The 24,231-nt window shown below is 31.8% G+C and overlaps 1 protein-coding gene across 1 annotated transcript in view; it reads right to left on the bottom strand.

Annotated features, from left to right (window-relative positions):
* LOC139517882 (uncharacterized) overlaps positions 1–24,231 on the bottom strand; it is a 108,517-nt gene that overhangs the window by 23,891 nt on the left and 60,395 nt on the right. The window contains exon 5 of the mRNA XM_071309369.1: positions 12,695–12,769. Within this exon, the coding sequence (XP_071165470.1) occupies positions 12,695–12,769 (75 nt within the window). The remainder of the gene's footprint in view (positions 1–12,694; positions 12,770–24,231) is intronic.

Raw genomic sequence — 24,231 nt, 5'->3', positions numbered from 1 at the left:
GAACGACGCGCATTATATATATTTTTAATTGAAATGGAGTTAATATACCTTGTTGGAAATTTGAAGGTGTGGACATCTTTCCATTTGTCGGGCAAAAGTTGTAACTTTACATCTTTTCCTAAGGATTTCGAATCTTTCAACAAAGAAATATCTGGATAAGATGGTCCCAGATTATTTTGTACTGGCTTTGACATTACACTGATGTGGCACTTATGCGTTTTTGTGAGAGAAAAAAATGTCTAACGTTTGCCCTTTAGGCTTGTCACGCTTTGTACTGTTCGTGTTTTATACACTGCTTTTTACGTCGAGTACCAGAAGAAAATTCTCGCAAATAAATTAAAAACGATTTCGGTCAGGGTTGATTTTACAGACGGAAATAATATTGTGAAGTTATTAAAATAGTTATACTGTATCGTTTTCTACTTTGCCTGGTTAAGTTAGATTTAATTTTTTTTACTCGTTTGTATTTTTATTTTATTTTTCGGCGTAAATTATTTTTTTAGACCCCGCTATGTGCACGCCATAGCGTGACAGCGTATATGGAGCTACGCCCCAGGCCAAGAAAAAGATATTCAATTTAGAAAAATTAAAGAACAAAAAACAGGCTATTATTTGAACTTGGAATTATTTTTAATTATGGAATTCGCATAATTTCTTGTGTTTAAATTTTTTTTATAAATTCCATGTTTATTTTGTATAATGATCTTTTGAGCGGTTAATAACACTTTCCATACAATGTTTTTTGGTTAGATAGTGTTGTGCGCGGCACAGTACATTCTATTGAAAATATACTATTTTCTTTGTAATAGAAAGTGTTGTGCGCAGCACAGAACATTTCAGTACAGAATAATCATGGAATTTATTAAAAATTTCAATAACAAGAAATCAAGCAAATTCCATAGTTAAAAATAATTCCAAGTTCAAATAATAGACTGTTAAAAATACTATGTGTTACCCACCAATGGCAAAAATTGGACACATTAGACTGCGTACAATTCAATTTTCCATACAATACCGGTAAAAAATTTCCAAGAAGCATACCTCTTTTAAAATTAGTTGATTAGCACAGATTTTTAAACTTGTGTGAGACATTGCTGATATAAATTTGTGGTATGAGTTTTAAAACAATCTGCCAAAATTAAACATGAGAGAATGCTAACAAGACTGAAGGAATAGAAGGACATAAAACATTGTACAATATAAATTGTGCCAGGCCAAAAGCTAAACCAATGAACAGATGAAATTCCCTGCAATTAGGTATTTACAGCTTTCAACTTTCATGTGAATGAAACAATTATAATTTATTCATGTATGCCAACCAGGGCTGAGAATGTCAAATCATTCATAACAAGAGATGTGTGACAATTACATGTATTTAATGGTCTAAACAACAGCTCATTTATGTCAACATTTCCCCTTTGATCTGAACATAATTCTACTAATTTTCTCTATGTGCTTTTAACAATAAAGATATTGATAGCTATCTGAAAGTTCAAATAAATTTTCATAGGTGATAAGAAAAGTGTTGACTAGATAAAAAGAAAGGCTACAAAGGCATAATTAACCTATAGGTATAGTTATTTATTGCTCAAAAGCTGGAATATGAAAGTGTCTACTTATATATGAAAACAAGTAAATGTGATGTCATGAATACTCTCTTTATCCCCGAGTTACAACTATCCCTTCCCAAACAATTCCTATTTACCATATCCTTATCCACAATTTCTACAAATAATAAAAAAAATCATTTCAATCAAATTAGGTTTCATGTCAGTCAACTTTTCAAATGAAATAAGTACAGTATGAATGGCAGAAATTTAATATGATATAACTTTCTGACTACAGACAGCAATTGTTTACTCGGCTCACAACAATTTAATTTGTTGAAATAATTGATATAACTGAACATTTCAGGAAATTGGTTTCTCACAATTTTGACAATGTATAAAAAACCTACAGACACTGACTTAATCTGATAATGACAAAAAAATCAATCCAGTAAATAACATTCAAACAAATAACAAATGGAACAAGTTGTTAAAAAATCTTTTGTTTTGATGTGTAAACTTAGTATTCCATCTCAAATTCTAAAACACTTGACTCTAAGCAATGTATTAGAAATGGAAACTGACAATTTTGATGTTTTTGTGGAATTTAAAAAAAAAGAATTACTTAGGTAGCAAACCTGTTTTTCTATATTTTGAAGGTAACTATATTTGATACGGCAGCTAGAAGGTATAAAATGGATGTATTTTAATGCAAAGCTATGACCTGTGCTAGTTCTGTGCCTATTTTCCAATCTATGGATGATCATAACTTCTATTAAACTAAAAATTGTTATTATCCTACTTGATTTTAGTTTCGTCATCAGTAATAGTTGAACAGTTTATAAAATATTGCTAACAGTCTCCTGCCATACTTCACTATTTACATAACCTTTATAAAATATTGCACAGAAACTGCTAACAGTCTCCTGCCATACTTCGCTATTTACATAACCTTTATAAAATATTGCACAGAAACTGCTAACAGTCTCCTGCCATACTTCACTATAATTTACACAAGAGTGCACACGCTGAAATGTCTCGCCTTCTATACTAATCATTGATATTATGTTGATAGTCTTAAGTATAAAGCTAAGCTTTATTACAACTGTCACATAAACTTTACATTAACCAAGATAACTAAACAAAGACCAATGAACCTTGAAAAAGAGGTCCAGGTCAGATGAACCATGCCAGGCAGACAGGTACAGCTAACAATGCTTCTATACAACATATATAGTTGACACATTACTTATAGTTTAAGAAAAATAGACCAAAACACAAAAACTTAACACTGTGCAATGAACCGTGAAAATGAGGTCACAGTTAAATAAAACCTGCTTGACTGACATAAAGATCATAAAATATTTCCATACACCAAATATAGTTGACCTATGGCATATAACATTAGATAAAAAGACCAAAACTCAAAAACTTAACTTTGACCACTGAACCATGAAAATGAGGTCAAGGTCACATGACATCTGCCCGCTAGACATGTACACTTAACAATCATTCCATACAACAAATATAGTAGACCTATTGCATATGGTATGAGAAAAACAGACCAAAACACAAAAATTTAACTATAACCACTGAACCATGAAAATGAGGTCAAGGTCAGATGACACCTGCCAGTTGGACATGTACACCTTACAGTCCTTCCATACACCGAATATACTAGCCCTATTGCTTATAGTATCTGAGATATGGACTTGACCACCAAAACTTAACCTTGTTCACTGATCCATGAAATGAGGTTGAGGTCAAGTGAAAACTGTCTGACGGGCATGAGGACCTTGCAAGGTACGCACACATCAAATATAGTTATCCTATTACTTATAATAAGAGAGAATTCAACATTACAAAAAATTTGAACTTTTTTTTCAAGTGGTCACTGAACCATGAAAATGAGGTCAAGGACATTGGACATGTGACTGACGGAAACTTCGTAACATGAAGCATCTATATACAAAGTATGAAGCATCCAGGTCTTCCACCTTCTAAAATATAAAGCTTTTAAGAAGTGAGCTAACGCCGCTGCCGTAGCCGCCGCCGTTGCCGCCGCCGTAGCCGCCGGATTACTATCCCTATGTCGAGCTTTCTGCAACAAAAGTTGCAGGCTCGACAAAAACCAGATTTGTCTCCAGAAACTTGGTAGAAATAAATTATTATTTTTTTCATTTTTTTTGTACTAGACGAAAAAGTTTTTGATTTAATATTTGGAGACATTTTTTTATCTAAACAATCAGTGTGAAGATCACAGTTCAATGAACAATGTTGATGCTAAGATGTTCATGAAACTGTTTTAATCTAGCAAATTAATAAAAAGTTTGACGACCAACAATTTTTTCCCATGACTTTATATATTAGATGTGTTCAGCTGTAGTTTTTACTACAAGTTCTGTCAGTTCTAATCCCTTCCAATACGCCTTACAAATTCAATTGTCTACAAAATATAAGTTTATCTACCCATCAAACTATATAATTATATCACAACGCTGGATTATGGGGAAGCTCAAAAATAGAATCTGACGGTTTTTATTGCAAACTAACATAATGAAATATCACAAACGACAGTGTTGAGAAATTGAATTAGTCGACTTATTTGTAAAATCCTACAAATCTTGTATAATGACATTCTCTTCATTAAATGAGAAGTCACATCTCAATTCTAAAAAGAGACAGAATTTAAATCCTAGACATTGATGTTGCCTTATTCTTTTAAATCTTCACAGACACCCTGTATGATGCAATTTATTTTATCTGTCTTTTATCCAAAAAGTAATAAAGGCAAGACTTATCATAAAACCAATTTGTTATATGCATAACTTTTGTTGTTATTTGATAATGTGTAGATCTATCATTCTTATTGGTAGCTTTTCTTTTGTATTTTATGTCTTTATTGGTATATCAATAGGGAATAACCAATGAATAAAACTCCAAGGAGCACCTGTTATAGAATCACTCATCTTAATAATGCCATCTTCTCTTTTTAGGATTTGTTCTAAATAACAGATCAATTAATGATCAAAGTATCACAATAAACAAATATGAAAAATCTATACATATAAAAAAGGCCAAAAGTTGAATTGAGGTAATGCCATCCAAGGCCAAAGGTTGAACCAGGTAACCTATGGTAATGTAAAGGACAAAGGTTGAATTGAGGTAATGTCATCCAAGGCCAAAGGTGGTACCAGGTAATCTATAGTAATGCAAAGGCCAAAGGTTGAACTGAGGTAATGTCATCCAAGGCCAAAGGTTAAACCAGGTAAATCCATGGTAATGTAACGGCCAAAGGTTGATTTGAGGTAAAGTCATCCAAGACCAAAGGTTGAACCAGGTAATATATGGTAATGTAAAGGCCAAAGGTTGAATTGAGGTAAAGTCATCCAAGGCCAAAGGTTAAACCAGGTAAATCTATGGTAATGTAAAGGCCAAAGGTTGAATTGAGGTAAAGTCATCCAAGACCAAAGGTTGAACCAGGTAATATATGGTAATGTAAAGGCCAAAGGTTGAATTGAGGTAAAGTCATCCAAGGCTAAAGGTTAAACCAGGTAAATCTATGGTCATGTAAAGGCCAAAGGTTGAACAAGGTAATCTATAGTAATGCAAAGGCCAAAGGTTGAATTGAGGTAAAGTCATCCAAGGCCAAAGGTTGAACCAGGTAATCTATGGTAATGTAAAGGCCAAAACTTGAATTGAGGTAAAGTCATCCAAGGCCAAAGGTTGAACCCAGGTAATCTACGGTAATGTAAAGGCCAAAGGTTGAATTGAGGTAAAGCCATCCAAGGCCAAAGATTAAACCAGGTAAATCTATGGTAAAGAAAAACCCAAAGGTTGAATTGAGGAGAATCTAAGTTAATTTAGTCATCTAGGGTCAAGGTGGAACTGATATAAATCTTTGGTAAAACCACTGCAGACAAAAGATGAAATTGAGGTAAATCTAAGGTAAAGTCATCTTAGACTGTCCTAGAAATTGATGTTTCAGCACACAGACTTGAGTGTGTAGGTATAAAGGCAGCATCTGTGGTTACCTTGCTTGCTAGCAGAAGCATGAATTCATTATTGGCTAAGTGATTACCTTCCTTTTTGGCAGAGTCAATAGTTAAGCAGAGAACCAATCAAAAGTAGGGACGGTATATAAGCATTGTGAAACCAATAATAATAAAGCATTAATAACATGTTAAGGATTGTTGCAGTGATTTGATGAAATAGTCATGTTTAAAATAATACAGAAAATTTAAGTACAAAAGTGGAAAGTAAAAAATAACATGCCACAAAGTATAATAAGAGGGACTTACAAATAGAAAAAGAAAGTAGGTATGGAATAAACTTGAACAATCCTGCATACTTGTGAGGTGTCCACTTTATATATTATATTGTATTGATGTTTTACCAGTTGATTCGGTTGACTCAGTGATGTTTATAATTTTTCTGATAAATATCATAATAAATCAGGTTTTCTAATCTATAATCACCTCAAGATTCTAAACATAAATTCTATCATAAATGTTTAATTATTTGGTATTAATCCCTTCTAACTAATGTTAAAATTGTGTCTTCTTTCTCCATAAAACCCCTCATTATCATCTGATAACTTGATTGAGAATGCATTAACTGGGAGTTAATGTCCAAGTTATGACCCGATTATGGTTTTAAATTGGACTTCTATAATTTACTGAATGTGTTTCTGATTGGGCTGTGGAATAGATCTGACTCAATCATTTTCTATTTATTAGTACATGTAATTATAGAAGTTCAGAAAGTCAGTGTATGTTTTGAAGTCTGAATGGATCTACTTGAGAAACAAACTTGACCTTGCAATAAACAAGATATAATTTAAATCAGCATGCATAAGTGATATTTGTCTCCTAACTATGATCATGACCTTCAGATTTGTAGGTATGAAGATTGCTGACCAGATTCTATCTAAAAGCTCTATTGACAATATGAATGCTACCTCCACAACAACATCTCTCAAATCAGAGTCAGAGTTCATAAATCGCGGCAGAAAAGATCTGGATGAAACTCTATGAAAAATGAAACAAGATTTATATTGACAATAAAACCTGACCTTGAAAACAATTCCATATTGAATGAGAACAGATTTGGAAGAATTTACCTTTTTAGATATATATGATTGTTGCATATTCCTATGGGCAAAAAATGGGACCTTTAATAGTATTGGCTGTTCTTTTTAGATCTTTCAGGGTTTTTAATTTCCCAAGTGTTTTATGGTTATAAACTTTCTAATCTTAAGTTGTGAGTCAGAGCTTGATGAAGGTTGTTCCAGAGGCATGTGTTGTTATCAGTGATTTAGCAGACACAGTTAAATAAATAAAACCCTATTAACAAGTTATTCCCTAATTCAACCATAAAACTAAGCTTCTGTCTTTTAATTATTTCAATGTAAATTTTTCCTCTTTAGAATTTCTGTTCACAAAGGCAATTTCAAGGTTGAATATGGTAAAATGAAAGTGGTCCTGTCACAATGAGTTCTGAAGTCCAAGCAGTAAATGTTTAATGACTGTTACAAAGGCTACAATGTATGTACACCAGACATAACCTTACTGGCCTTTAATCAAATAAAAGACATCAATACAAACAATAGCTGTAATAAATAAATTCAAACAAACAAATTAATGAAATAGGTCTAGCTCTTGAATATTTGATAAATTGTCTGACCTTCACTGACCTACAGGTTCTTAATGAACAATATTTCTATGATTTAATCATAAATTTAATTTCATTTCATGGACTGGAATTTTTCTGTCAGTTTTATCAATAGTCTTCATAGATGTTTCTTCAGCCTGCCTAATGTACTCTAGCACTGAAACCTTACTGACTGTATTTAATCCCTAACAATCAACCAGTCTAAGGCCATTGATTTAAATTCACAGCCAAGTGGTCTAAATGGTCCAACTAGTCTGTATCATGAGCCAATAGTGGTGAAAGGTGTGTTAAACACCAATCAATCAACTACCTCATTTGGCAACCAGTCAAATGTACTTGGTGATAGAGGAAGCAAGCTTATATTACTACATCTGTTGGTTGAATATCATCAATGTCAATAATAGCAGCCAATAAATACATGGTGTATTATGGGAAAAAAATCAAAACAGAAAGTACATGTACTTTTGATAAAGTTATCTCAAAGGGAGTTTTCTATCCACAAACATTTCCTATAACCTTTCTCTGTAAATCAAATAAAACACAAACAAAATTATCGGTCATCTTCTTTGTGGTGTAATTTTGTCACTGGGTGGCTGCAGGATCATTATGGATTTTTGTAATTCTTCCCAGATTAGAAGACTTTCATATTCTAACAACATGCCAATAAATTCTTCAATAAAAAGCTTTAATTGATTTGATTCTATAATTAAATACAGTAATGATAATACCATGTGTATCTGACGGCTTCATACTTTTTGATGCAATTATATGCAATAATTAAACCATAGAGTTCAGGATATTTTCCTGTTTTTATCATTTTCTGTGGAAATTCAGCGCCAAATATTATAGTTGTCAATGAAAAAGTTATTGAACTTGTTAAATCTGTCTCCCTTTGAATGTAAGGGGAACAGGGGAAACCCAATTAAATGTTATTTCAAACATGAATAGAAAATTGTTTCTAATTAATTGATGACACCAAGTTGTTTTTTATTTTGTTTAACAGATTTAACCATATCTTGAATGAATGAAAAAGACCATCACAATGTTTTCACTCAGTTTGCTAATTTCAAGTGCAAAGAGAACCTTTATTAGGTGGGACTGACAAGTCTTATGCAGACTATTAAAATTATAAATCTGATTAAAAGATTATACACAACAAAATACATTTCAATAAATAGTCCTACTCAAAGATAAACTGAACTATGTTGATAAAAAAAAGTTAAATAAAATTGAGAATGGAAATGGGGAATGTGCCAAAGAGACAACAACCCGACCATAGAAAAAAACAACAGCAGAAGGTCACCAACAGGTCTTCAATGTAGCGAGAAATTCCTGCACCCGGAGGCGTCCTTCAACTGGCCCCTATATATACTATAGTTCAGTGATAATGAACTCCATACTAATTTCCAAATTTTATTGGCATGTCATTGGCTATCTGACTAATCAATGGATTTAATTGACATACCATTGGCTATCTGACTCATTGATATATATTATTGACATACCATTGGCTATCTGACTCATTGATATATATTATTAACATACCATTGGCTATCTGACTCAGTGATATATATTATTGACATGCCATTGGCTATCTGACTCAGTGATATATTTAATTGACATGCCATTGGCTATCTGACGCGGTGATATATATTATTGACATACCATTGGCTATCTGACTCATTGATATATATTATTGACATACCATTGGCTATCTGACTCATTGATATATATTATTAACATACCATTGGCTATCTGACTCACTGATATATATTATTGACATGCCATTGGCTATCTGACTCAGTGATATATTTAATTGACATGCCATTGGCTATCTGACGCAGTGATATATATTATTGACATACCATTGGCTATCTGACTCATTGATATATATTATTGACATACCATTGGCTATCTGACTCATTGATATATATTATTAACATACCATTGGCTATCTGACTCAGTGATATATATTATTGACATGCCATTGGCTATCTGACTCAGTGATATATTTAATTGACATGCCATTGGCTATCTGACTCATTGATATATATTATTGACATGCCATTGGCTATCTGACGCGGTGATATATTTAATTGACATACCATTGGCTATCTGACTCAATGATATATTTAATTGACATACCATTGGCTATCTGACTCATTGATATATATTATTGACATGCCATTGGCTATCTGACGCGGTGATATATTTAATTGACATGCCATTGGCTATCTGACTCAGTGATATATTTAATTGACATATTATTGGGTAGCCGACTCATGGATATAGGTTATTGACATGACATATCATTGGGTATCTGACTCAGTCATAGATGTTATTGACATTTGATTGGTTATCTGACTCAGTCATAGATGTTATTGACATTTGATTGGTTATCTGACTCAGTCATAGATGTTATTGACATGTGATTGGGTATCTGACTCAGTCATAGATATTATTGACATGTGATTGGATAACTGACACATTGATAGGTGTTATTGGTGTGTCATTGGGTATCTGACACATTGCTAGGTGTTATTGATGTGTCATTGGGTATCTGACACATTGATAGGTGTTATTGATGTGTCATTGGGTATCTGACACATTGCTAGGTGTTATTGATGTGTCATTGGGTATCTGACACATTGATAGGTATTATTGACATGTCATTGGGTATCTGACACATTGCTAGGTGTTATTGATGTGTCATTGGGTATCTGACACATTGATAGGTGTTATTGATGTGTCATTGGGTATCTGACACATTGATATGTGTTATTGATATGTGTCATTGGGTATCTGACACATTGATATATATTATTGACATACCATTGGCTATCTGACTCATTGATATATATTATTAACATACCATTGGCTATCTGACTCAGTGATATATATTATTGACATGCCATTGGCTATCTGACTCAGTGATATATTTAATTGACATGCCATTGGCTATCTGACGCGGTGATATATATTATTGACATACCATTGGCTATCTGACTCATTGATATATATTATTGACATACCATTGGCTATCTGACTCATTGATATATATTATTAACATACCATTGGCTATCTGACTCACTGATATATATTATTGACATGCCATTGGCTATCTGACTCAGTGATATATTTAATTGACATGCCATTGGCTATCTGACGCAGTGATATATATTATTGACATACCATTGGCTATCTGACTCATTGATATATATTATTGACATACCATTGGCTATCTGACTCATTGATATATATTATTAACATACCATTGGCTATCTGACTCAGTGATATATATTATTGACATGCCATTGGCTATCTGACTCATTGATATATATTATTGACATGTCATTGGCTATCTGACTCAGTGATATATATTATTGACATGCCATTGGCTATCTGACGCGGTGATATATTTAATTGACATGCCATTGGCTATCTGACTCAGTGATATATTTAATTGACATATTATTGGGTAGCCGACTCATGGATATAGGTTATTGACATGACATATCATTGGGTATCTGACTCAGTCATAGATGTTATTGACATTTGATTGGTTATCTGACTCAGTCATAGATGTTATTGACATTTGATTGGTTATCTGACTCAGTCATAGATGTTATTGACATGTGATTGGGTATCTGACTCAGTCATAGATATTATTGACATGTGATTGGATAACTGACACATTGATAGGTGTTATTGGTGTGTCATTGGGTATCTGACACATTGCTAGGTGTTATTGATGTGTCATTGGGTATCTGACACATTGATAGGTGTTATTGATGTGTCATTGGGTATCTGACACATTGATATGTGTCATTGGGTATCTGACACATTGATAGGTGTTATTGATGTGTCATTGGGTATCTGACACATTGATAGGTGTTATTGATGTGTCATTGGGCATCTGACTCATTGATAGATGTTATTGATATGTCATTGGGTATCTGACACATTGATAGGTGTTATTGATGTGTCATTGGATAACTGACTCATTGATAAATGTTATTGATGTGTCATTGGGTATCTGACTCATTGATATATATTATTGACATGTCATTCAGTATCTGACTCATTGATAGGTGTTATTGATGTGTCATTGGGTATCTGACTCATTGATATATATTATTGACATGTCATTCAGTATCTGACTCATTGATAGATTTTATTGACCTGTCATTCGGTATCTGACTCATTGATAGGTGTTATTGATGTGTCATTGGGTATCTGACACATTGATAGGTGTTATTGATGTGTCATTGGGTATCTGACACATTGATAGGTGTTATTGATGTGTCATTGGGTATCTGACTCATTGATATATTTTATTGACCTGTCATTCGGTATCTGACTCATTGATAGATGATGTAAGAAGAGATGAAATCAATAGATAATGCATCTAATGTTTTAATAATTGTAATTATCATAATATTTAACTATGAAGCCATGGAAATGAGTTTGTATCACAATGTTACAACCAGGCACTATTCCAACATCAACAATGCTTTGTTTGAGTTAATCCTATAAATTATACATTTCTTTCATGTAAATACCTACTATGATGCTTTTGTATTCCACAGTTGACTAAAATACAGCAGTTCAAAGTAATCAGCCCTGTAATTTTATGGTGAAAACCTTCAGGAAAATGGTATCATTTTTTATATGAAATATCATCTGACATCTTAATTACTGTTTCTTTAACATTTATAACAACTTAATTCACTGTAACATTTTCTCTTGGATGCACCAAAGAAAAAAGAGTCAAGTTTAAAGATTTTTGTTTTTCTGTTGGAAAAAAGTATCAAAATAATTAAAGAATTGAAGCACTTGACATCCCTTTCATCCTATCACACTTATAATGTATCCACTCAGTTATTTTATTTTTTAAATCAGTGGCTAATAAAAACAGGACAAGAGTGCACTCTAACTCCAACAGACATTATTCATTGGTATAATCCCCTCCAAATATAATTATATTTTGCTTATACATGTAGTAAATGAAATACAGACCTCATCATTAAAACTTAACATTGACCAATGAACCATGAGAGTGAGGTCTAGATCAGATGTACTCTGCAAGACAAACCTGCACACCTTACAAGTTTTATAGAAAATAGACAGAAGGGTAAACTAACCTCATGATAGCTCTTACTGTTCCCTATATGTTCCTTCCTGTCTGTCTTGTCTACTGTATAACTAATACCTCATGATAACTCTTAGTGTTCCCAATGTGTTCCTTCCTGTCTGTTTTGTCTAATGTATAACTTACCCCATGATAGCTCTTAGTGTTCCCTGTGTGTTCCTTACTGTCTGTCTTGTCTTCTGTATAACTTACCTCATGGTAGCTCTTAGTGTTCTCTTTGTGTTCCTTACTGTCTGTCTTGTCTACTGTATAACTTACCTCATGATATCTTAGTGTTCCCTATGTGTTCCTTCCTGTCTGTCTTGTCTACTGTATAACTTACCTCATGGTAGCTCTTAGTGTTCCCTGTGTGTTCCTTCCTGTCTGTCTTGTCTACTGTATAATTGTCTTCATGTATCTGTAAAAGTGGAAAATGGTTAGGTTGAGACAGATTATATACTTATTACCAGATTTTCCCTAAACATTCATGACTATGTTTATTATGTTAAGGTGGAAGGTGTCAGTGAGCACAATGTTTTTTTTGTATATGTTAGTCAAAATAAGTTTATAAACAATAAATTTCTAAATGAAGTATGAAATGGTCATCAAAAAAGTAAAATAACCAAATAAGAACTAATCATAAGTTATAATGAAATATTCATGTATTTTTCTTGGAAGTTTTTTGGTGAAATATGTCCCTTACACTTGCTACTCAATATGACATGATACACAGACAATGTACCAATCATGTGATGACTAGAATGTCCAATCATTGGATAGCTTGTGTCAACCTAACATACAAAGAAGGTTAGTTTTCTTTTCATTCCTTATATGGAATAAAGCCTTTAATTGATGATTGTCTATAAAGTGTACAGACTTAGAGTTCATTTGAATGTAATATATGTAAATAGCTTCTCATTACAGGGTGAATAAAAAATCATTAAACTTGGTTTATATCTGTGCCAAGTTGAAGATTAAAAAACCTGCTTTTAACATTAAAATAAACATGTCTGTTGCACAATCCCTCTTTTGCTTTTATCAAAATAACAAACCCCCAAAGCAGGTGAAACGTTACATTGTGTAATAAGTTTGCACTAAATGTAACAACAACCTGCCAAAAATACAACAATCGAGTAATTATATCAAGACAATGTCAAAACATATCATTCTTAAAACACAGAATACCTCCCTTACGCTTTCTGTTTCAACATTTCCTTGTGGGCGACTATTTGGCAGAGCTAGGCATAATTCCACCTAATCTGTTACATTATAAGCTCCTTATCAATATACATGTTACACAATGGAATAGGAATTTGATATCTGATTATTTAACTCCAAAATTTTGCTAAAATCTACAAGTATATTTATAACCACATATGCTAAAGAGCCAAAATGATTTGATTTCATTATTGTAACTAGTATTTAATCACAGTGAATATTAACACATTGAAATCTTATATCAAAATAAACAAAAGAAGATATGTTGGACAAAATGACAGCAGTCCAACAACACATAAAAGTAAAAGCCATCTTGACAAAAAACATAAAAAAAATATTTATAAAAGCTGAATAAAGAAATAACTATATTGCTAAAAACAGTTAATTTTGTCAAAATCAAGTTACAAAACATCACTGGTGTATTGTTAACTTGCAAGTCAATAATTCAACTTATTTGAACCAGTATTGATGCAACCTTTAACATTGACCATAAGGGGAGATAGTGTGCATGTGTTTATCATATGGCCTACTCATTTAAAAGATAAGAATGTCAACATTGAAATCAAGTACTGATATTGAATAAATACAACATTACAGTTTTATGAGTTGATACATGTATATTGTTTTATATCTCTTTAGAAGATATTTTTTTGATTCAAGTAAATAAATGAATGATGGCTTTCTCTTTTACTAATTAAATGGGACAAAGGAACTGACAAAAGAGTTAGTTTCATTTGATTGGCTACAAATATGTATGAAATGCTGACGGTCCCATAATAGCGACCTACTGCATTTTTGATTTTCAGACAAATTTGATTGTTCATTTAGTATGTTAAAAATTATAAAATTTGATAATTTTGGTCAAATCTTTATGAAAATGAACTTAACAAGTTATTCTTTGGATGCTCCTTAAAATAAATAGTCAACTATTTGTAATAACCAATCAGATAGGACATTAAACTGAACACTAATAAAAAGAGAGCCGAATACATAAGATATTTAAAAAAAAATAGAGAAATATATCTAATTGAAATAAACCCTAGATATTTCAAATTTGATCAAGTGCTTCATAAATTATCTAGGCTGAATAAATAAACAATTAAAAAACTTTTTTTTAAAACATACAAAACTTGTGAAGAATCTTCATTAAAGTGAAAAGTACACAAAAAACCTGGCACTTGAATTTTACAAAGGGAATCCATTTGTTAATGTCTATCAATTGTCTGTGCCTGCCATTCCTACTAGTCTAGTAGGTTGTAACAATGTTACACAATATATAGATGTTAATTATATTCCTACTTAGTGAACCATTAGTCTTAAATATCTGTTGTTCTACATACACTACAGGTGGAAATAAATAAAAGTTCATTATATCTTCAAAATAGTGTCATCCCTTTCACTGCTCAACAATTAAACATGTAACCCAACAGACCCAATACTGAAAAGACATTATATTTTGATAGCATAGCATTTCTTTTTTTCAAGAGATATTGAGGAAGGGAGAAAGGAAATAAAAATAACAGACCAGCAGAATAATGCAAATTTTAAGATTAAAAAAAAACAAACAAAAAAACAAAAAAAATATGATTCAGTCTCATTCAGGTCAAATTTTAAATGCTCAAAAATTAAATTGCATATTGCAATAAAATAAATCCAATTTAATGGACAATACATTTTTCATATAAAATAGCAATTTGTGCCTTACTATAACATTTAGTAAAAAATATTCAAGCGATGATAATTGTGTGCACAAAAATGCAAATTGGTTGTAGGATACTATAGCATGATGTCATATTTATCAATTGACTCTAGGGTAGTTAATTATTACAGAAACACAACTGACATTAAATAGAGCACAGGGATAAAAGTTAATTATTCATAATAATCTGTACAAATTCCATGACTTCAGAAATATTTATTAACAAGTAAAAACAAACAAAAAAACTTTTTTCAGGAGTAAAAAAACTATTACCAAAAAGACTCTTAAAAGTAAAAACTTAATATAAAATTGACACCTTTGTGCTATCTTATAAAAAATAACAATCAAAATACTTTCTTCTAAAGAAATTAAGTTCATATGTAAATGATAGGTTTGAAGAACACATCAGATTGTTGTTATTGTGATGGTTGTTTGGATAACAGGCAGATAAATGGATATAATAGAGTATTAAACACAAGACTGAGATAAGCATATAAAAGAGAAGTGGTGTAAACACATAAAAGACAGATAGCCAGCAAATTAGGTTAACAATTAAAAGAACAGAGTTCCAATGTCCCCCGCATTGCACATATTTTATATTTCTAAGGGGCATAACTCTTTTAAAAAAGTTGATCCTCCACCATTAAATAACTTGTCCAAGATATCGTTGATATCAACCTATAGTATAAGTTTAACAAAAATCTGGCAACAATTGTATCTGTTAGAGCGCTTACAAGACAAGGACAGAAGTGCTGGTATTTTCATATCCCCCCCAAAAAAAACCATAGCCACTGCTGATAGATGGATATACTATCACACAAAAACATTATACTCTCCACAACTTTCTATGGACATTCTAGTTTGAATGACATTAGTATTATAAAACTGATCCCAAATTAAGATTTATATGAATGTACCCTATACTGTGACACTAAATTAATGTAAATGATCTAATGATGTAATCAATAATCAGCTACAGTAACTCATGGGACAAGTGAAATAAATCACCAGTATGATTTACAGCCTCATCAAATTTATCATACTTTCATATCTATTATTGATACTGATGACTGTGCACCACAAAATGTTATTAAGTAAATAGTACAATAGCTAAAAATTAATTTTCATTTCAATTTCAGGGGTCTAGAAAGAAGTGTTATCCCAAGAAATACAAAAGAATCTGTGTTTTAGGTTGCTATTAAAACAATTGTTTTTGCTATCAAGTACAGTAGATTTTTTATCATTTTTCATATTGCAATTGCAAAACAATGAAATTTTCATACATGTACAGCAAATTTTAATCTCTGTTTCTAATAACTTGCATCTTCCATACCGTTAAAGCCAGCATAAGTTGTTGATTAGCTTTCAGAAATGTACACAAGATAAAACATTTCTATTGCGGTAGAGCCTCATGTAAGCATTTCTTTTGTGATAGAGCCTTATGGGAGCCTTTCTTATGTGATAGAGCCTCATGGGAACATTTCTTTTGTGATAGAGCCTCATGGGAGCATTTCTATTGTGATAGAGCATTATGGGAACTTTTCTTTTGTGATAGAGCCTCATGGGAACATTTCTATTGTGATAGTCTTATTGGAGCATTTCTTTTGTAATAGAGCCTCATTGGAGCATACCCATTGTGATAAAGCCTCATGGGTGCAATTCTTTTGTTATAGAACATCACGAGAGTATTAATGTTGTGATAGAGCCTCATGGGAGAATTTCTATTGTGATAGAGCATCATGGGAGAATTTCTATTGTTAAAGAGCCTGATTGGAGCATTTCTATTGTGATAGAGCCTCATAGGAGCATTTTTTTAGTGAAAGTGCCTCAGTCTTGCTATTTTTTAAACATTTACATAAGAACAAAATAATATACAATGCTGACTGGTAATTTTGTTTTGTCATTGAGGTCCATTCATTTACTGTTATGTTAAAAACCAAGTAAATCGTTTCAAAATTATCTCTCATGAATGAGTTTTACCGTAAATCTTTATTGTAATTAGAGGGAACGGTTTCTTATTGAAATTTCAACAAATTAGTTTTTTTTATAATATGAAAGGCCCTACCCACCACCCTTGCTCTTAGCATATTAACTACCATTAGCACCTAATTATGAATATCGTTGTTATTAAAGAAGGAGAGAATAAGGTCATCTGATAAGAGGTCATTATATTATTATATAGAGTTAAAACATGTAAAATGGTTACACATAAAAAATGTTTTGAATGGAGAAAAATTGAGAAAAAAAAGTCACAACCATTAGATGTAAGAGTACATCCAAGTTATATTGAATCTTTGATACAATGGTTGTGAAAAATGGGGACCCTGGTTATATCATTAGTACTTAAAGGTCAACTGACCAACATCTGAGGAGCAATTAAACTGATATACAATATACCTACATATATTACCAATAATCAGATACTTTTGACAACAAAAACTTAACCTATACTTAGAGTTTAATCTACCAAAAATATATTCTTCCTATTTCATCAATTTCTTCCAGAGAAATCATTATTACACAATGAATGGCCTATCATGATAGCTTGTAATGTCCAACTCACCTTTAATTAACAGACATCAAAGACACCTGCCAGGTAGCAGGTAACGAAATCAAATTACCTCTGAATTAGATCATTTTTCATGTAAATACCACACATCAAACACAAATTAATTCCAATCGTTCTAATCAAATCTTTGTTCAGGTACGAGGTCTATGGAATCGAATCTTCATTTGGCTGAAGAATTTAGATTTAATCTTGACTCGTCCATGGTCATGAACCATCGAGATGGGATATCATAAGTATGTTCTGAAATGTTTCCGACTCAAAGCCAATCTCAAATCAAGACATTTTAATAACATGAAGATTAATTACCAAAATTCTCCCACCCGACTTATGTTTTTTAAACCATTTTTAATTGCACACGTCCAAATTTATTTAACCTCTGATGGACAGATAATTTTGATATTTGAGAGAAAAATTGTATCAGAAATTGATTAAAAATTATGATATTTAACAGTCAAAACAATGTCAAACACAAAAAACTTAAATCGGCTTTCTGATTAAGATCTAAAACGGATAGATTTCAACTGACTATTATTAGGATTTCAAAACTATTTATGTATGTTATTTTATTCTTTAAATACAAATGTATATAATACAACCATTTAAGGCCTGGCATGTATATATATTTTTACTTGTTGCAAAAGTACTCACACACGTTCTATAGATTTCATAACCTTGCATGGTAGAAAAACACCACACTTGCCTTAATAGATTTTAAATGAATATTCATTGTACCCAGTACTTGCCACAGCAGAAACCTCCACCATATAGTTTTTACATGAATATTTCAAAAGAAACCACAAGAGGTTCCTAACAGATTGTATACCAGCATTCATTTTATTTGCCCCATTTAGAGATCAGCAGTCAATTGGTTTCAAAAACTCTATTACAATCACAGGGCCTATTAAATATGAAAATTTCTTTAATTTTATCTCTATTTTTATTCTTGAATATGTTTGATGTAATCTTATTCTGTTGGTGCAAACAATTATACTTTTTCTCTGTTCTTATGAAACATGGATTCAATTTTCTAATTCCATAACTGCAATTAAACAAGTACTCTGGGAGTAATAAATTCTCTTTGCTTATTTTTTCTTTTATTCAAGGAAAAGAAATAAACTTTATCTTATTTCATATTCCAAGCATACATAAACTTTTTTATTCTCCCGGTAAAAACTTGGATAAAATACATATTTTTGAAGAGCAGCTTAGTTAAGTAATGACACTTGTATTTTCAAAGCCCTAGTTAAAGCACCTACAGATATTTTTAATCTACTAAAAAGTTAAAAAGAATTTAGTTTCCTTGATTATCTTTCATATCTATGGTTTTGTTTTATCACATAAAACGAGCAGGTGATTGGTCAATACCTATTGGCTAATAAATTAAGTCAAGTGACCTGAACAACTGTACAGAAAATAAATCTCTGGTGTAGTATACTTTCTTCTTCAATAAGCATCTGAAGGATTTATCTCTAGGTAACACACAATCAGTCCAGAAGGATAGTATAATTTTAAAAGGCTACAACTTCTATGGTGTATGTTTTGTAAGGACCTAATTTAATATGGATATGTTGTTAGGTTGCTGTTGTATCTCCTTTTAAGTTCAAGTTGATCTTTTCAATAAATGGATTAAAATACACCTTCCATTAATTCATGTTTTACATTTATACATTGTGCTGAATGTTATCATAACGCTTCATTAGACCAACTAAGAAATTGTCAGAAAATCTTTTCTTCAGTTTTTCGAAAAGCCAAATGAAGCATGATAGAATGTTTAACATGACAAATAAAATTCTATATTACATAAATAAATATCATGATGAATTGATAGTTTTCAGGAAATTAATGGAGTGTTGGCAACAAGGAACAACTATTTTTTTATTTTTATAAAAGTTAGGTTTGATGTGGTATTTATACAAATATCTGTTCACAAAATTACTTTAAAAAAATTCAAACTATGTTTATAAAAATAATCATGTACAATCATTACTGCAAACTCAAATTATGATTTCATTTGTAAATTCATTGTAAAATAATGGTTTTTCTAAATCTGTTTTATTCTTCCTTGTCAGCAGAAATAAATTCCACTATATATATTTATCCTTGTTTTACATTTATATTCAAATTGCTTGGTGGTTAGTTTTTTTGTTTGTTTTATTTTAGCCCTTAGCATTTCTTGTCCAACTTTTTAAGAATACAAGATGGGAAACTGCAATATTTTTATATTTTACTCTAGTTGAAGTCTAAAAACAGAGATTTGTAAGCAACAAGCCACAAAGGACAGCAAACACAATAGCATATTTAAGCCTGAACTCATATTTCCTCTAATTGGACTTTTACGACGAAAACAAATAAGTAATTTGGGTTGGTTGTAAAATGCTGGGAAAAAACAGCTTTAAAATGTATGAATCAATTTGACTGAATGGAAATACAAATAATTTTCTTATTTTATTACAATTTACAATAAAAAAGCAATTAGTTTAAATGAATTTAATGGATAACTATGATAATTGTTACATTAAATTATAGGGTTTAATTGTATTGTGACTAATAACCTTTGTAATAATTTTGATTTACGAATTTTATTATTAATGACCCAATACATGAAACAAATTAAGCAGAATTTGGTTAATTCAATATGTGCACTGTAAGCACTTTCAACGGACAAAGATCTATTCCATTTGTCCCTTTAATGTATTTCTATTCCGTAGACTTGTGTACCATACATTTATAAGAAGGGCTGAATCGTTCTCATGGACAGAACACTAGAATTCAACTGCCCTGTCATCGCTTGGTATCTTTGATGAGTGTTTGGAAATGACATGAACAGAAAACTGGATGGACATAACCTTCAATAGGCAAACAAATACTGAACATACAGGAATACAACATCAAGTCTCTGCAGATAATAAAGTCACAGGTAGACAAGGAAGCTATTAATTAAACCAAGAGTTCCAAGTGGTGAAGCTGAAATCATCCCTTCGTAAATTTTATGGAGGCCATCACTAGTTAATTGACCCCAATGGAATAACGGTTTCACAGATGATATTGGTAAAGATTGACAACAAACACCATTGTCCTTGATAGGTTATATATTTTCAGGTGCAATAAGTGAGTACAGGGTGTTTACCAATTAGTCTAAGATTCGGCAGAAAGAGTCTTCTAGAAACCATCAACATCCAATGAGGCATTTTGTTAATGAAAACTTTAAAGATATTATTCACAGCAGCTGATGAACACCTTTAATGCAACTCTTCATTTCACCATCTAATTAACTGCTAAATTAACCTTTGATACGCTAAGTTCTTAAGATCACAAAAATGTAATTCAGATCAGCTATATATATTTTTTTGTTTTGCTACTCTATTTCAAAGCTTTAAACAACAAAATAGGACATTCTCAAAACTTGGGAAGTATGCAATTACGAATGCACCTCAAGGTGTTAAAACAATAACCAACTTAAACCCACAGCAATCAATTGTACTGATTTATTCATTGTTAATATTTACATCATCCTGAAAAATTCCATGAGATAAAACACTCATTTGATCCCAGTAAAAAGATAAAGAACTAATTATTGATTACAAATTCTTGTGTAGCATTAACGATTATTGTTTATCTCTGCTTCTATGAAATCCATGCTATTTTTTAATTAATGAATTTTACAGACACCAACATGAAATATGATGCAATGTTTGTCAAAATTTGATGGAACAGGCTAGTCAATACATGGCTTGCACAAAACATGTTAAAAATACTGAATTATTCAACAAAAGTTACTGAGTGCAATTACATTAAGATGTTTATTCTAGATTTAAAACTTTTAAAACAAAAGTTTTTTTTTAGTGGTGTTGATTTAGTTCATTTATCAAACAATTGTCCTTTGTATGTAATATATTCATGTATTATAAACAAACTGATTGGCAATCCAAATGATATCTAGAACAAACTAACATTCCTCCAAAAACAAAAACAAAAATACTATGTCAGGTGCTTTATTATGAAGAAGCTTCTGTACAAGTTTCATTAAATTCCATAGATACAAAAATAATGAGATGAGGGATGATTGCAATCTATCCACATTTTTTTTTTAGGAAAACAGAAATATGACACAGACGGAGAACAACCAACAAACAATGACCACTGAACACTGGAGAACAACCAACAAACAATGACCACTGACCACTGGAGAACAACCAACAAACAATGACCACTGACCACTGAACTACAGACTCCTGATTTGGGGCAGTAGCACAAAGAATGTGGTGGGGTTAAACATGTTTGTAGCCACCAAACCTCCCTCTAGCCAAACCTCCCTCTTACCACTGGGACAGGGTTTTTCAAAGTAATTGGTGTCTGTAAAAGAACTTAAACCACAGACCTCAATCTTAATAACATAGCATAGGATAGTTATGTCTCACCACTGTGACAGGTGACATAGCATAGGATAGTTATGTCTCACCACTGTGACAGGTGACATAGCATAGGATAGTTATGTCTCACCACTGTGACAGATGACATAGCATAGGATAGTTATGTCTCACCACTGTGACAGATGACATAGCATAGGATAGTTATGTCTCACCACTGTGACAGATGACATAGCATAGAATAGTTATGTCTCACCACTGTGACAGGTGACATAGCATAGGATAGGTATGTCTCACCACTGTGACAGGTGACATAGCATAGGATAGGTATGTCTCACCACTGTGACAGGTGACATAGCATAGAATAGTTATGTCTCACCACTGTGACAGGTGACATAGCATAGGATAGTTATGTCTCACCACTGTGACAGGTGACATAGCATAGGATAGTTATGTCTCATCACTGTGACAGATGACATAGCATAGGATAGTTATGTCTCACCACTGTGACAGGTGACATAGCATAGGATAGTTATGTCTCATCACTGTGACAGATGACATAGCATAGGATAGTTATGTCTCACCACTGTGACAGGTGAGACCTGAGTGAATAACAGAAAAAAATCAAGATATGACAGTTGACATCCTGTCTAACAACATTAAAAACATCAAAATCTGCTTAAACTTGATTCAATATTTTGAAGAACAAATTTCATTGTATCTATCTATTTAAAGCTGATAATGTAATTGTAATCTTATTTCAAAATTATGTTAAGAATTGTTTTAATAGTCTTTAATGATAAATTCTTCAAATAATGGCACTAGTTTATGTTTTATAATAAAAGCTAATGATGTTTTAATGTTAATTTAATGTTTATTGTTTTTTACATATGTATGAGAGTGTTTTTGTTATACAAGTGTTGAAACTTTCATAAAATATATTGAATGTTAGTTCTTATTGAACATATGTCTTATGTCATTAACCACTTACAACATCAAAAAGTTTCATATCAATGGATTTATGTTAAAATTTAAGAAATAAAATCAAATATAAACCAGATTCTCCACAGGGCGCAGCTTAATAGACCTCAGAGTTCGAACCCTGAACAGTTGGGGCAAGTATGGACTCAACATTCAAGCTCAATACAGCTCTGAATTTGGATTGTGATTAAATAGTTGACACAACATAGGTTTCTGATACAGAATGAATGTGGTCTAAGAACTTAAACTTAATCAAAGAGCAGATTGCTCTGAGGGATAAGATTGCCATTGTTTTCATTGATACATGTATTAGTATTATTTTTAAAAATAATTCAACTGCACGTGTAAAATACTCCTGAAATGTAATTTACGTTATCTCAATAGATATTTAACTTTAAAAATAGCCAATCCTCGATACAAGTGTATGAACAATGTACTTATTGTGTTTTATTCCAAGTTAAACTGTTGGGACCAAAACTCCCAAAATCAATCCCAACCTTCCTTTTGTGGTCACAAACCTTGTGTGTAAATTTCATAGATTTCTATTGACTTAAACTAAAGTTATAGTGCGAAAACCAATGTGTCTTCGGACGACGACGACGACACGTCATACCAATATACGACCGCAAAATTATAAAAAAAGACAAAAAATAATGCACTTCAGTGTGAATTCATTTTGATGTGAAACTTTTGCATAGATGCAGTCCTATACAAAATGATATAATGACTTAATAGTTTCTTATATTAGTCCTGAACTAGAAATTTAATAGTTGCATAATCAATGAGAGTGAAAGTGACATACTTATAATTAGACGCATTTATGTTCTCTTCAAATTATGTGAATTCAAAAAGGTGTGTCAGCGCACTAAATATATGGAAAGTTGATGAAGAAATGGTAATAACTGCAGAAATCATCCAAACAGTCATTTACCTCTAACTGACCACTTATAAATCTATGGATAAAATATATTACCTGAACCTTGAAAACCAAAGCTGTATAAATATTTAGTTTTTAATGGTGTCCATTTATCCTGCACAATGTCTTG

This window comes from Mytilus edulis, chromosome 3 (genome assembly GCF_963676685.1).
Source record: "Mytilus edulis chromosome 3, xbMytEdul2.2, whole genome shotgun sequence".
NCBI classification, from domain to species: domain Eukaryota; kingdom Metazoa; phylum Mollusca; class Bivalvia; order Mytilida; family Mytilidae; genus Mytilus; species Mytilus edulis.
This window is presented reverse-complemented; position numbering and strand designations above follow the sequence as displayed.